This window comes from Pygoscelis adeliae, unplaced genomic scaffold (assembly GCF_000699105.1).
Source record: "Pygoscelis adeliae isolate BGI_AS28 unplaced genomic scaffold, ASM69910v1 Scaffold46, whole genome shotgun sequence".
NCBI lineage: Eukaryota > Metazoa > Chordata > Aves > Sphenisciformes > Spheniscidae > Pygoscelis > Pygoscelis adeliae.
The window spans coordinates 1492030-1505920 of record NW_008824931.1 but is presented as its reverse complement, the minus strand read 5'-3'; the positions used below and the strand labels follow the sequence as shown (position 1 = coordinate 1505920).

The window sequence follows — 13891 nt, the reverse complement described above, 5'->3', positions numbered from 1 at the left end:
GCTCTTGGCACGGCTGGGCTGCAGAAGCAAGGTGGGGGGAACCGGGCTGGCTGGAAAGTAACTTGCTTTTCACAGGCGTCTTGCCTCAATTAAATCAGGTCCCCCTTACATAACGCTGAAGAAATGTCTGGGGAACCACAGCTGAACAAAAGCAAGCCCAAAACGAGAGAAGGCCACAAACCCAGTCTGCGAAGCTCCGTTGACGAGCCGAGGTAGGCAAAACTGCCGCGCTGCAAACACGGAAAAGACAAGTTGTACTTACAAACGCTCCTCCTGGCTGAGGGCGAGGGATCAGAGCTATGCAAGGGAAATAGCAAGGGCCACGGTGGCTGCTTTTGGGGAGGAACAGCAAAGCCCACCTGCAGCAAGGGGTCCCAGGGATGGCTTTGTCGGCAGCCAGCAATTCGGGCTCCTCCTCTGGATGCTCACCCCCCTGCATCCCCCCTTTAACTGGGCTGCTGCTGTTGCCTGCGGGGCCATGCGCTAAGTCCAACTAGTAAGCTGATCCATGTTAAAAAAATAATCCTTTAAAAAAAAAGTAAAAAAAGAAAAAAATCTCTTCCCCCTCCGTTTTACTGTACATTAAGAAAGGGCAATTTCATCTTGGCTATGTTTTGTTTCTGACACATTTGTGCCTTAAGCACACAAATGCACTAAAGCATTCAGCTCCAGATGAATTAAAAGGGAACATGCTCATAAACAGCTTCACACTTTAACTCATCACATAGTTTAAGTACATTACTACACAGCCAAATTATTTTTTCGGAGGACAAACATGCAGCTAGCTGGCTGCAAGCGTGAAATGGTGCTACAACGGACGCAGATCACAAATTCATCAGCAGGGAATCCTACAGGCAGGTTTGCTGGTGACCCTTCTCATCCTGAAGCCTCAGGTGACTGCGTATTACAAGAAAACAGGCTTTCAGTAATCTGAAGATTACTTAAAAACCTCACAAAAATCTCATTTGAACTGCTGGGGCAAACTGAACAAAACCCAATACTTAACTGGTGCACAAATTACAACACTTACAAGTTCTGGCAAGATACAGCTATAAGGAAACTTCCATCACAGCAGAATATCATATTTCAGTTTCCTGCAGGATATATCCCAATCCCAGTGCAGGACCAACTGTGTTTGTATGTGGGAACGGTACAGAGCCAGAAAATACACTACAAAACCAGTCTTTAGCGGAAGCATTGTGACAAGAGAAATTGCTTACCCTCAGCAAAGTAGCTTGACACATCCAAGTCACTGCTATAATTAGCTACATAAAAACTACGTGACAGCGAGGCTTGGAATAACTGATAGCAATACAGATATTTTCTGCTTAATAATTTGTTACCGAACAAGAGATGCTCCTCGCCTTGTCTTCACACAGACACCCCAAACGCCCCAAGCTCTCAGTAGGCTGGTATCTACAGCAAAGGACCGCTCCCTGTATATGGGCTATGGTGGTGGTGGTGGAAATCACATCCTTTCCTTTGGGTCTGGTTTTGTGACAGCAAACGCTTTTCTGCCTCCTCCACAAAGTGCAGACGGGTGCCTGTGACCCACCAAATTTCCGACCGCATTCCCATCATCTCCCTGCCAGCGCGGTGGCAACTGCCGGACCCTAGGGAAGCGCTGCAGTACTGGTTGGGTGATCCCATCCTTGCCAGGGGCTCAGGAGTTTGAAGACTCTGTGTGGTAAAACAACCAGACCGATACAGTTTGGTTTAAAAAAGAAAAAAAAAAAAAAGGTTTTATTGTTTTAAAGCCTTAGACTGAAATAGTGCCAAAGCAACTGAAGTTCAGTGTAGCAAGAAAAGCCTGCTTTGCCCACCAGAGATTGACCCGAAAGCAAAAAAAAAAAAAAAAGATAAATACAATAAAGCAATACATAAATTGTGCAAGACCTCTACTTCACCCTCCTTTCTTTTAAAGCAAGCAAATAAAACTTCAAATCTACCCCATAGTTCTCTCTCCTATCAGTTCCCCTTAGCTCTTCACTTGATTTACATCTCATGAATCTGTTATATACATAAGAATAAACAGATTTTATGTTCTGCGTACCTCCACACCACAGTAATTTTCCTATTTCCTTCTGCCCAGACGACAGCCTGCGAGTGAGCAAGGACAATCTACAGGCTGAAGCAGATAGTAATTGCCCCTACAGTTTTGAAGGACTTAAAGAAAAGAGCAGCTGCCACCCCAGATCACAGCAGCGATACCTCCATCTCAGTGACAATCATATTAAATTATCAGAGTGCTAATTTAATTATTAAATTAGCTTGCTTGTAGTGGTAGAAAGAGTAAGAAAATAAATGGGTTAATTTCCAGCATCGCTTAAAAGAAACAGGAGGTCCTGAAGGAAAGGGAGAAACACAACACTATAAAAAAGCCTGACAGCCAGAGAAAAAACTTTCCACTTGACTTTCCTTACTGAAAAATCTCTTCAAGCATCGGTATCCATTCCCACTAAGTGACATGAATTTGTTGTAGGCAAAGTTAACCTGAAGAAAGGCCAAAAAAAAAAGGAATAAAAAGAAGCTAGCCTTAAAACAGCTGGATATTCAGGACCTTTTCACTGTTTTAGTGGCACCTTTCCTGCCTCCTGATCCCTGGCATAAAAGCAGGAAAAATTCCACCGAGAAGCTGATATACCCTGGTATTAATGGGAGGAAGAAAAAAAACCAGTTAAACTACAGATAAACCAATTACTTCAGACTCTGGGACTACCTTGGTAGTCAGTCTGCTGGAACAAATCAAGGCAGATTTCACAGCACTGAAGGGCGAAGAGCAAAAGCTGTGTTCAGACATGACGAGCGATTGCTAAGTTGGTGTGGCACTGACTGTTCAAGTGTAGGATGGGGATGCCCAGAGCACTCTGTGTATAACTTGAGAGACCCAACTATAAAAAATATGAATAAATCTTAGTCCGGTTCATTGCTCAAAGCCAGGAAAGGCTTTTTTCTTTTTTTTTTTTTTTTTTGGAGGGAGGGATTTGAGCCTCCTGGTTTCTGTGCGCGAATTTCTCTCTTCTTGGCAAGTACTTTTTTTTTCTTTTAAAATCTGAATTAGAATAGCTGTGGTTTACAATGCAAGCCTAAAATCCAGACATAAAGAGGATGTGGCTAGCAGCAATGAACCCTTCGGCCGTACATGCACAGCACAGCTGGCTGCTGAGCAGGAAGAATAACACAGGTAAGGCTATCTAGTCCTATCGCTTTGCTCAGCCTCACAGAGCAAACAAAGTGGATTTGCTCGTGGTGACAACCTAAGCACTGCACCCCCCCACCCCGGTACAGAGCTCTGCTCCTCCAAAAGGCATTTCTCCTTTCTGTTACTCTAGCTTAGCCTTAAGAAGGAGGAAATTGCAGGCTCTTGCGGCTCCTCAATCCCTGAGCGCAACTCGTGAAAGAAATAAATCTTGCAACTCAGTGCTTCTCTACTCTCGGCAACATCATTTTCCATGGAGGGGTGGGATGAGAGGTGCTCCAGCATCACACACAACTTACAAATACATTCCAAAGTAATTGGACTGGGTTTCTACACATCTACTTTAAAGAAAAAGAGCTCCAGTCGTTCTTTAAAAGAACCATCTGAACATGAAACGACCAAGCCAGCAAGAAAAATTAGATTTAGTGTTTATCTAACTAACATAAATCTTATAAATTTTAATAGTGAGGCTGTAACACGCTTGAGGCCCACATGGGAGATGAAAGTAGGGAAAAGGTTTCATGGAAAGGCAGCAGGGAGAAATCTGTTTTTTTAATTAAGGAACCAGAAGAGATGTAAGGAGGGCTGTAATGTTAACATCTGCCACAATCTGCACCGCTACGGTGGAGAATGGGTAATTGTGTCTGTCTCTTAAACGACTGTCAGCAGCGTCCAAGCCACATGACAAACTTCCTAACTTGAACATCCCTGAGCACAGGAGTACACGTTCATGCTAAGAAAAAGGCATGAGGGATGCCGGATCGCTCCAAACACTCAACTTTGTGGTGTAAACATGAGTCTGAAGACTTCTGCTGGAAGCCCGAGAAGAAAAGTGGCAGCAGTGGTGGCAGCAAGATCTGTCCATATCACCTTAGTGAAGCAGGAGAATATTTTCCTCATCTTGTAGTTGGGGGGCCAAGGTAAACAAGCTTTTAGCCAGGAGTCAGCAAGAGAAGCGACGGATCGAGTCTAGTGTCTTGAAATGCAACCCTGTAGCTCAGCCATGCACCTCTAGATCATGCCTGCTCTACCTGCAAAATTCCACAAGTCTCACTTTGCACAAAAACTAGGATTTTTTAAAATTATTACTGATTACATGAAACAGCTATGATTGTAACATGCATATCAAACTTAGTAAGGTTGAGTTTTGTTGTTCTCTCCTTTACGTTCCCACTAACCCAGAAGGGGACTGAAGTCATTTTTAGGTTCACAAACCAGAACTGACATGAGAGCTGTTGCTCTTCCTGCCAGTGGGTGTCTTTTCTTTAGCACTAAAGCAGGCACAAGGCTGCGGAGTTATCTGAAAAACACGAGCGGTGTTTCAGCTGAACCGGTCATAAGGTTTCGGAACAAACACCTCTGCTTTTTCAGATGGGTTGCTAAAAGAGACCATTTCAGGCACTCTGCAGACTCTGGAAGACATTGACCTTTCTTTCCTTGGACTCAATTCACATTTTTCACTTCATGGTCATGTGGGATTATTATCTGTAATTGAAAGTAAAAGTGTAGATTAAGGAAAAAATTTTGGACAAGAACTCAATTATATGGCAAATTCCGTGGCTGAGGAACTACAGAATATATTCAGTCCTTATTAAACGTTATTTCTGAAATGAATGTTAATTAAAGAAGGCTGAAGATGCAGGCTGGATGGATGAAGACAAACAGAACAGTCTCAGACCGTTGCAATGACAATGTTTCCCCCAACGGAGACAGAACGGATGGCTAGTCTTACTCAGATTGCATCTCTTGAGAGGACGATTTATAATGTACAAGACAGGAGAAATTTATTTGCTAACATATGGAAAACATTTATGGGCTCTACTGAGGATCTGGAATTAAAGAAACACAACTACATATTGTTAAAACTTCTAAATGGAGATTTCATTTTAGAAATAAACATTTTTCCCCTCAAATCAGTGACATTTATTTCTACATACTTTTGCTTTCTGCCCTGTCAGGTATGAATTTCAGAACAGGGGTTTGTATCAGTTCATCTAGTTGCTGTAGGTCTAATCCACAGGAAAATTATTAGATGGCAAAGTCCTCTTTTTAAAGATACAACCCATGCTTCAGAACGATGGATGGGGAGCATACGCCGTAGGGATGGGGCAAGGTATGCTGCCCAAGTTATCGTCTTGGCACCGCAAGTTACAGTGATGGGAAGAGATAAGGCTACTGACACCAGCGATGCTTCCCAAGCAAATGCTCATGCAGCCACAGCTGCAGATAATTCACCCCCTTAAAAAACAAAAAAATCCCACCTTCCGGTACAAGAAAATGATCCTCCATTAAGCCACACAAGATCATAACCTCAGGGAGAGCTCTACCTCTGGGGCGAACCTTCTCTTCCCCATGAAAAATAACTTGCTGGATGCCCAGAAGGGTTGTGTGCTGGCTGACGAATAAACAAAATGTATGATGTACGAGTTGCACACACAAAAATATGCACGAAGTCATCATCCCACGGAGCGGTATTGAAGCTAAGAGGATCGGGGACAGTATAAAAGCCCTGTGTCAATCAATATCCAACAGCCGTATCAGAGTCAGTGCTTATATGTAACGAGGGTGGTTGTTTTAAAGCCGGTACCATTACATTGGTGCAAACATCAGTGCTGATGTGCAAGATAAAGCTGGGGTGGCCATCTGTAAAGCAGCGTAAGAAATGTGAAGTTTTGGACCGCTGTGGTTGAACAGATTGAAACATCTTCAAGGAGGGGCAGGACCTCGGGCCAAATATTTGAGGCAGCAGCGCAGCAGCGATGGCTGGGATTTTCAGAGATGGGTAAATGACTGATTAAATGACTCAATCATGCAGATGCTTTTGAAAATTCTGCCGCACGCAGTTAAGTTTATTCATGCATGTGTGGGAGAGGGGGAGGACTGTGAAGATTTTAATAACTACCTTAGGAAATAAAAAAGAAGAACAAATGTACTTTCTCTTTAAAACAGAGCAAAAAACCCCCAAAGCCAAAAAATCCACTTCTGTGGCTGGGGAAGAGTTTACAGGAAAGTTGTAAAGAAGTTTTGTGTGCAAGGATGACCAAATGGACTATGACACGCAAGTCAAAAAGAAGTGCAAAGAAAGACCGAAACAGAAGGGTAAAAATAAAACATATCACAGGCCTATCCATTTCTTTCAGTCTAAACCCCCTCCATGCTTCAGTCTGTTATTTCTGGCTTATGCAGACTTCATACCCCACCATCACCTACCAGATAAATGGGAAGTTGAGAGATTCAAAGAGCTTAAGGACTGCAGGAAAAGAAGAGACTTCATCCTGGGAAAGCAAAGAAGAAATATTCGGGAAAAAGATGCTTCCAAAGCCTGATTTTTGGAGTACGACAACACACCCGCCCCGACGTGACAGCCTGACCAACAGCACCACACGAGCTACCACCATCGGTGTAGTTCCTCTCACTACTCTGCAGATCACGCAACACGTGGCGAGAGCGGCCAGGCAGGGCACAACCCCGGTGTGAACGTCCCCCTGGATCCCAACAAGCTGCCAACTGCAGCTGAGGTTTCCCTCCTTGCTAATGCTATCGAGTAGCTTGCTCCTCCTTCTCCACCGAGCATCCTACCCATAAATATCTGCACAGTGGGGGGGTTATCTGTCACCTCCCCAGGGTCAAGCAGGGGGGAAAATCTCTCACAGTTTTGGCTCTTCACTTCGCATGAGGGAGTCTGAGTGATTTTGATGCAGCTGGAGCACCATTCATCCAACTTTCCCAAAGTAAAGCAACACCTACTTAAAGGCGACAACTTCTTCCTCCCAGTAAAAAGCACCCTATGAGTTTAAAAATCAACACTCAACCACAAGATCGAGATTGTGGAGAAATACAGGAGCGCTCCCAGGTCCCTAAATGTCAGCCAGTTGGATTTTAGCAAAAATATCCTTTCCTATTTCCACCGGCTACTTTTCATTGCTTTAACACTGAGTATTTCCACATCCAACCCAGTGAGAGCGGCACATGCCCGCCCAAGGCACATTTCAACGGTCGTCCGCTTTCCAACGAGCACAGAAGAGCTGCAAGCAAGTCCAGTGCGACATCCAGCCCCAGCAGAGCACAGCTCACCCGTCGAATTTGGGGACAAAACAGCACAAATTGGTAAACCGCTCTGGCTCCAGGGATGCCTCCCCCCCGTCCCGTCCCGTCCCATCCCACCCCAGTGCCTATAAATCACTTCTGGCAGGTAGTTGGGAAGCAGCTGCTAATGACAGTTTTGCTGCGGAGCGCAGGAAGTCACCTTTTAACCCTGCCTGCTGTTGTTTGTCTCCCGGAGCCGTGACAAAAGGACAGATGCAGACAACATGCCAGCCGTCGGGAGGATCTGGTCAAAACGCGGCAGGGAACCTGCCCTGGTCCCATACCGGTGAAACATCACCCTCAAAACCACCTTTCAGCTTCGGGTGCTTCCCGGTGCCCGTTTGCAAACGGCTTGATGCCGGTCCTCAGTTTTCCCTCATTCACCCTAAAGATGCAGGGAAGCATCCCAAAGATGACTTTAATTGAGTTTGCTGCTGCTGTGCTGACGTCCCACCTTCCACCCTCCCGCCATCCAGTCCCCACCTGTGCCGTGGGACAAGGAGGGCATTTATAATATAACTAACACACGTACACGTGTGCGTGGGGGTTCGCGATCGGAGCTGAGCAAATAAATTTAATAGACAAAGTATTCGTTGTGAGCGTCTTGTTTTCAGCCCATGGAATATCCATGATCAGATTACAATTTCATCCGACATAACTTTTTTTTTTTCTCTCTTTTAAAGTGTGCAAGTGTAGCGGGGACAGTAGCAGCTTCTGTTTCAGAAAAGCTCCAGAACACATTTTAGACATTACCACAAATTAAATACGAGCAACTCACTCCTACTTCAGTCACCACTGGTTAGGTAGATGGCATGCTACTGTGCCTTCCTCCAGCTGAAAAACACTTGTTTGAACTTACTACATTTCATGCATAGGCTAAACACCTTTAAAGTTGGCTTTTTAACAATTGCAATTCAAAAGTCTCATTTCCGTGAGTATGCACCTGAGTAGCAGCCATCTACTCTAGCTTGTGGGAAGCTTCTTAAGGACAGAGAGGGAGGTATTAAGAGGTGTGCACACCACTCAGACCAAGGCATACGAAATTTGAGAGTTATTATTCGCTCACTTCTAGCCCTGACAATGTCTGCTCTGCCATGCTTTTCACGTGGCGACAGGAGGCCAAAATAAACCCAAGGCTTTACCTTCTGGAGAGGACATACTTCCATCAAATAAAACACACCCACTGACCAAACACGATGTTGGCTGGAAGCCAATCCTGAGGCATAAAAAGAAAAACCCTTTCCAACCTGACCATGTAAACCAGAGCGTAAAGGAGAACGACCTCGGGTGAGATGTACTTACAGTGAAGACATCATCATCGCCAACCTCGGCCTCATTGTGAAGCGTTGACGAGGAAGTCGTAGACCCTAGAAAAAAAATAAACGGCTTTTTAAACACATGACATTTCTATGCAACTTTTTTTTTTTTTATCAGGCTGGTAAACATTTGGATTTTCACAAACTTTCACAAGTTTGTATGTTGTAGATCTGTAAAGAGTGGCTCAAATTAAGGAAGAAAAACCCATCTACTGGTAGCTGGGTTAGAAAGATAAAATCTGAAAGTGTTTCTTGACACGCAACCGCATGGGTGCCAATGCTAATCAACTATGTTAAAAATAGCAGTTACCATTTCCATTTACAGAAGACTTTCATTTCTGAAGAACGGTAAAGCTACGTACTAATCAGTGCTTGAGACTAAATCCTCAGCTGTCAAGAAACTATATAAGTTATTCTTCACGTATTCCCTAAATCTGGGGGGAAAATGAGTTTTTATTTAAAAAAAATATACCTCACTTCAACAATGAAGAGTTAAGATTGGGTTTTTTTCTTCTTCTAATTTCAGAAGTTTTTACATATTGTAAAGGTCTTCTCTGTTATCAGCTGTTTCTCAGAGAACCACCTTTCCCCACGTAAGCGAAGTATTTGAAAAGAGCTGAAATGTATAAAACCATAGACAGGAGCAAAATACTGGGGTGCACTTCTCATTAATTACACGGCAATTGTCTGGAAAAGTGGGAAATCATATTAAAAAAATATCTTCTTCCAACCTCTTTCCCCACCCCGCTGGTGTCCCCCTCCGGAGCCGCTCGAGAGCCTGGTCAGCTCCCACATTGCAGAAGGGCAGCGGGGAGGGTGGCACACGCCGTCGCTGGACCTGGCAGTAAATTTATGCCGTGGCTAAAAGGGGGCAACCCCTCTCCGTACCCCCCGCCAAGGATCCCGGACCGCCTTCCTGGCTGGTTTTGCCCCCCATGAGGCTGCCAAGGAGGGTGGGTGCAGCAAGATGCTCTGATGGGGGGAGAAACCCCAAGTCAAAGGCATTTTTTTTTTAATGTAAGGCCACTGTTATACTGAATTAGGGCCACATCACATCCCTAACTAAAACTGTTGAACGATTTGTACCACCTTCATTCTGGAAATTTTTAAAAATAACGTGTTTTATATAATGCTATCTGCACCAGCTTTGGCTGCTCTCAGTTGCATCATCACGAAGATGTGCAGAGCCAAGTGTGAAAGCCCACTTAAAACACTAAGTAACGTGAAAACATTTGCGCCATTTGCTACATTAGCTTTAAAAGTAAAAAGTCCAGACGCTCTACAGAGCTGCACAGGATTCTTATACTTGTGCACAAAACTTCTGTACTTCTGTTCTACAGGGAACAAACTATCGGTTAAGTATTAATAATAAAGCAGCAATTTCATGAAGCGAAGTTCTGAATGCACATAGTTTGTTGTGCTTAACGTTACCTGCTAAATTTGATCAACTACATGAACAAAAAATGAACGATAAATGAAATCCACTGCCCAACACTGCGTGAGCACGAGCCAGTTACTGTTTTTCATTCAGAAAGCCTTATTTGGAAGTTAAGGAGGAACACATTCATGAGGATCAGTCTGTGCTGTTAATGGGATAAATATAGATTTGCTGATTTTGAAGTATCTGAGATACAGCAGAACTTGATTCTAAATACCTCAACTGTAAAATGGATCAGAAAGAGCAGAACAGGAGTTGCCACATACTGGCATCTCTAAAATACTACTCAATACAGCTGAGTTATCATCTCCTTGAACTTTGCACAATCCCATGCCACTTACATAAAACATCACTTTTATGACTCAAAATGCTTCCCAGTTTTAGAAAGCAAGAAGAAGAAAGCGGATGGCCTAGCTGTAACTTCTTCAGATTAATGGCACAGGAAAAAGCAAATGAATAACTAGCTGAGAAGATCCTTCCTCTTCCTGGTAAATACCTCAACAGTATTTACCAGGAAAGAGCCCTGGGGGATTAATTCTCTCCCAATATCTACCATGTCCATGTTAAAGCAAGGACAGGGCATCCAGACTGTTAAGCTCTCTTATGGAGGTAATGTCCTCAAAAAGAATACACATCTGTAGATATATATTTGAGCTAGTATCCCCAAAAAATAATACCATCTGTATATAAAAATATCCCGGTTACACCAGGTGAGAAGGAGAAAGGCTTTGGACCACCAAGTCCCTACATAAAGTGGCATGGTTAAAAAATAAAAATAATTAAAAAATCAAGCAAAAACCCCCATGAAGACTCAGATTTCATTAAAATAAAGTACTATTGAATTATAGCTGTATTATGATTGCCTGATTGCAATGAAATGTGAAAAGGAAAAATTTATGACAACTTCAAAGCACAGGCAATTCAAACACATTTTTTACAGAACTAAAAAAACCCAAAAACACAACAAAGTCTTCAAGAACTACCATTCAACTAAGAGGACACAGACAAAACTAATTACTGCAAAAAAAACCCAGAAACAAAACAAAGTTTTATTCAACTCCAGGCAGGAATTCATACTATGATTTAACAAAGACTCAGTAAGACGAGATTCGGCTGCATATAAAGAAGAGCCTGGGCTGTTTGAGTTGCCATCGCTAGCGTGAAACCCAAGCCTATCAAAAAAAGCAGTAATAACAGACTCGATTATTAAGGGGGGAAGTGTGGACAGACTAGACCAGATAGGATTGGAAGAATACTTGGACTGAAATCCCTTCTCTCCTTAAGGGATGAGAAAACTCAATTCTTAAAAGTAAGCTGGGGCTTGCTCAGCGCAGGGTAAGCACCCAGGTACACTCAGACACGTGCGCAAGAGATGGTCCAAGCCCAAGAACTGATTTTAAACCCATCCCTCTTCCCAGCTCCATGACTCAAACCCCCTTCCCCACTCTTCCAAGGCTCGAAGTGGCCACCACCATGCGCCGTGGTACCTTCTATGAGGTCCTCAATGGCTTTCCTCACTCCTCTGTCGAAGGCTCGAGCGTCGGCGGGGCTTTGAAAAGTGAGCCCGAACTTTCTGTTGTCGACTTTCCAGTGGTGGAAGGTGGGGTTTGCCTTCGTGTACACGAGGTCCTTCTTCACAAAGCACTCCAGCACCACCTGGGAGGGCGCGAGCCCCAAAAAAGGAGCAAAGTCACTTTTCCCACCCCAAGGACACAGCTGGCACCATCTCAGCCCAGACCCAAAAGCAAGCCAAGTCATGCCTTGCGTAGGGGAACATCCTTCCCTACCAAATGATGAATAATAAACACCAGACACTGTAATTATTCTCATAACCATTGCACATTCATCTTTTGCTTGTGCTTTGAGTAGGTGCTTGCTCCCTACCCCAGGAACCTATTTCGGACCAGACCCAGCATGGCACAGGTTACAGCTGGTGGGGGCTCAGGTGGAGGGAGAAGCTCTTCCCTCAGTAATTTTGCTCAACAGAAATTTTATTCACCAACAGATTTAGGAGGTGCTGTAACACTCCCCTCACTTTTTTTCCTCCCTCACCCGCAGCCAGGCACTCATCTCAAGCTTTGTTGTGCCAAAAATCATCTCTAGGGTGATGCTCAGGGAGAACCGAAATGGCTTGCAAGTCTTACCCCGTCCCCCAAAACCATAAGCATGGCTCCAAAATAGTGTCAAAAAAAGCATCCTAAGGAAAATAGTATTGCAAAAGACAAACTGTACTTGAAACAGCTTTAAAATGCCAGTCTTTTTGAAAGCAAGATCATTTCTGACTCAAATAATGCATTTTTTTTTCCCTAAACAGTGAGTTCGCAGAGCCTGTGCAGGGAGCATATTTTTAAGCTAGCCCATCTCTTCACAGGAGCGAATTTCAGGAGAATCATATATGTAGAAACGAGGTAACAAACTCTAACATCTAAAATGGACCCTGAAAATAGGGAAAAGGCTTTATTAATTTGGTTTGTGCGGGGAAGGACGAGAGCTTCTTTTTAGATAAACAGCTACCAGGAGAAACCGAGTGCATCAATTCATAAGAGACAACTTGTCTTCATATTCTCACTCTGCTCATTCAAACCTTGAGCGGCACACAGCATAAATAATTCATGGCCGTTTTAAAGGCTTGTACTGCATTACTCAGTGCAATGTGACTGGCTTCATGGGTTCTTTACACTTCAATTCACTTCTCACTTACCCCTACTAGATCTTAGAAAAAAAAAAAAACCAAACACAGGCCCTTTTTCAGTCATCAAAGAGGGTCTTTGCACATGGATGTCCAAAATTTACCTGCTCCTTCCAGGTGGCAGCACGCCAACCTAGATAGCAAAAGATAGCAATTCTAGATGAAGATGGGTTTGTTTTGTCCAATCTGGTACTATTTGCACATGCCTGTTTTTTATGTTTTAAAAAAACTTGCACAAGAATACAATAGCAATAGATTTGGGATAATTCTCATTATAAGAACAGACAAAAGTTGAATTAGGGTCTATTACCAGTTTGTCTTTCTGCCTTTCACCATGGATTAGAAATCCACTTCTTCCATTGCCCTCCGGGTACGTGACCTTGCAGACGCCAACTTTACTGAGACCGCCTCCTTCTTGCGGCAACCATCCCCCACTGGAGTCATCTCGGGTCATAACCACAGCTTTGACTCGCACAATATAGCTGTCACTGCAATGGTAACAAAACAAAAAAACAAAACCTTTTGTGAGCATCACACAGTCTCATCAGAGCGTTTTTCTTGAGGGCGGTATTTAGACAGCACTGGTCTGGCCCCAACACAGAGTTTCTGCCCAGGATGGAAGTCCTCATCTGTGATGGATGGCCTTGACCACTCAAGCCACCATAGGAAAGAGACCCATCAAACAGCAAGGAATGAACCCATTGGGTTTCCAGATATCAACATACAGATGAAACAACACATGGTCCTGGATCCTCTTCAGCTGGGCACAGGGACCAAGAGAGCGGCGTGAGCCAGGCAGCACTCCAAGGCCACCACCCACAGGGGATGCATTGGGACATCAGGTCTCCAAAGTGTTGGAAGAATGTGTGAAGCTCAAATAACCCATGAACAAAGTGTTTTAAGGTTTTTGTGATCAAACTAGTGAAGTGGGCTTTGGAAGACCACACTCAAATTCCTCCACAACTGGGACAGCCTTATGGGAAAAAAAACAAGTGTGGCTCCAGCTGCTATGGAAGGAGACGGGAACCATCTCGGCTCAGGTCATCAGGACCACACCATGTCCCTAAAACAGTTCCACCAGCATTTCAAGGGGCTTTCAAAGGCGACACATGATAACCTCACAAGAAGCTATTCTGGAAGCACCTGAGAGGTGGGGATAATCC

General features: G+C 43.9%; 1 protein-coding gene across 1 annotated transcript in view; it reads right to left on the bottom strand.

The window, feature by feature from the left end:
- SPRED2 (sprouty-related, EVH1 domain containing 2) overlaps window positions 1-13182 on the bottom strand; it is a 28290-nt gene extending 15108 nt beyond the window's left edge. The window contains exons 1-3 of the mRNA XM_009325016.1: window positions 13039-13182; window positions 11527-11695; window positions 8588-8652 (exon numbers count right to left, since the gene is read on the bottom strand). Of these exons, the coding sequence (XP_009323291.1) occupies window positions 8588-8652; window positions 11527-11695; window positions 13039-13182 (378 nt within the window). The remainder of the gene's footprint in view (window positions 1-8587; window positions 8653-11526; window positions 11696-13038) is intronic.
- Window positions 13183-13891: the final 709 nt, after the last annotated feature.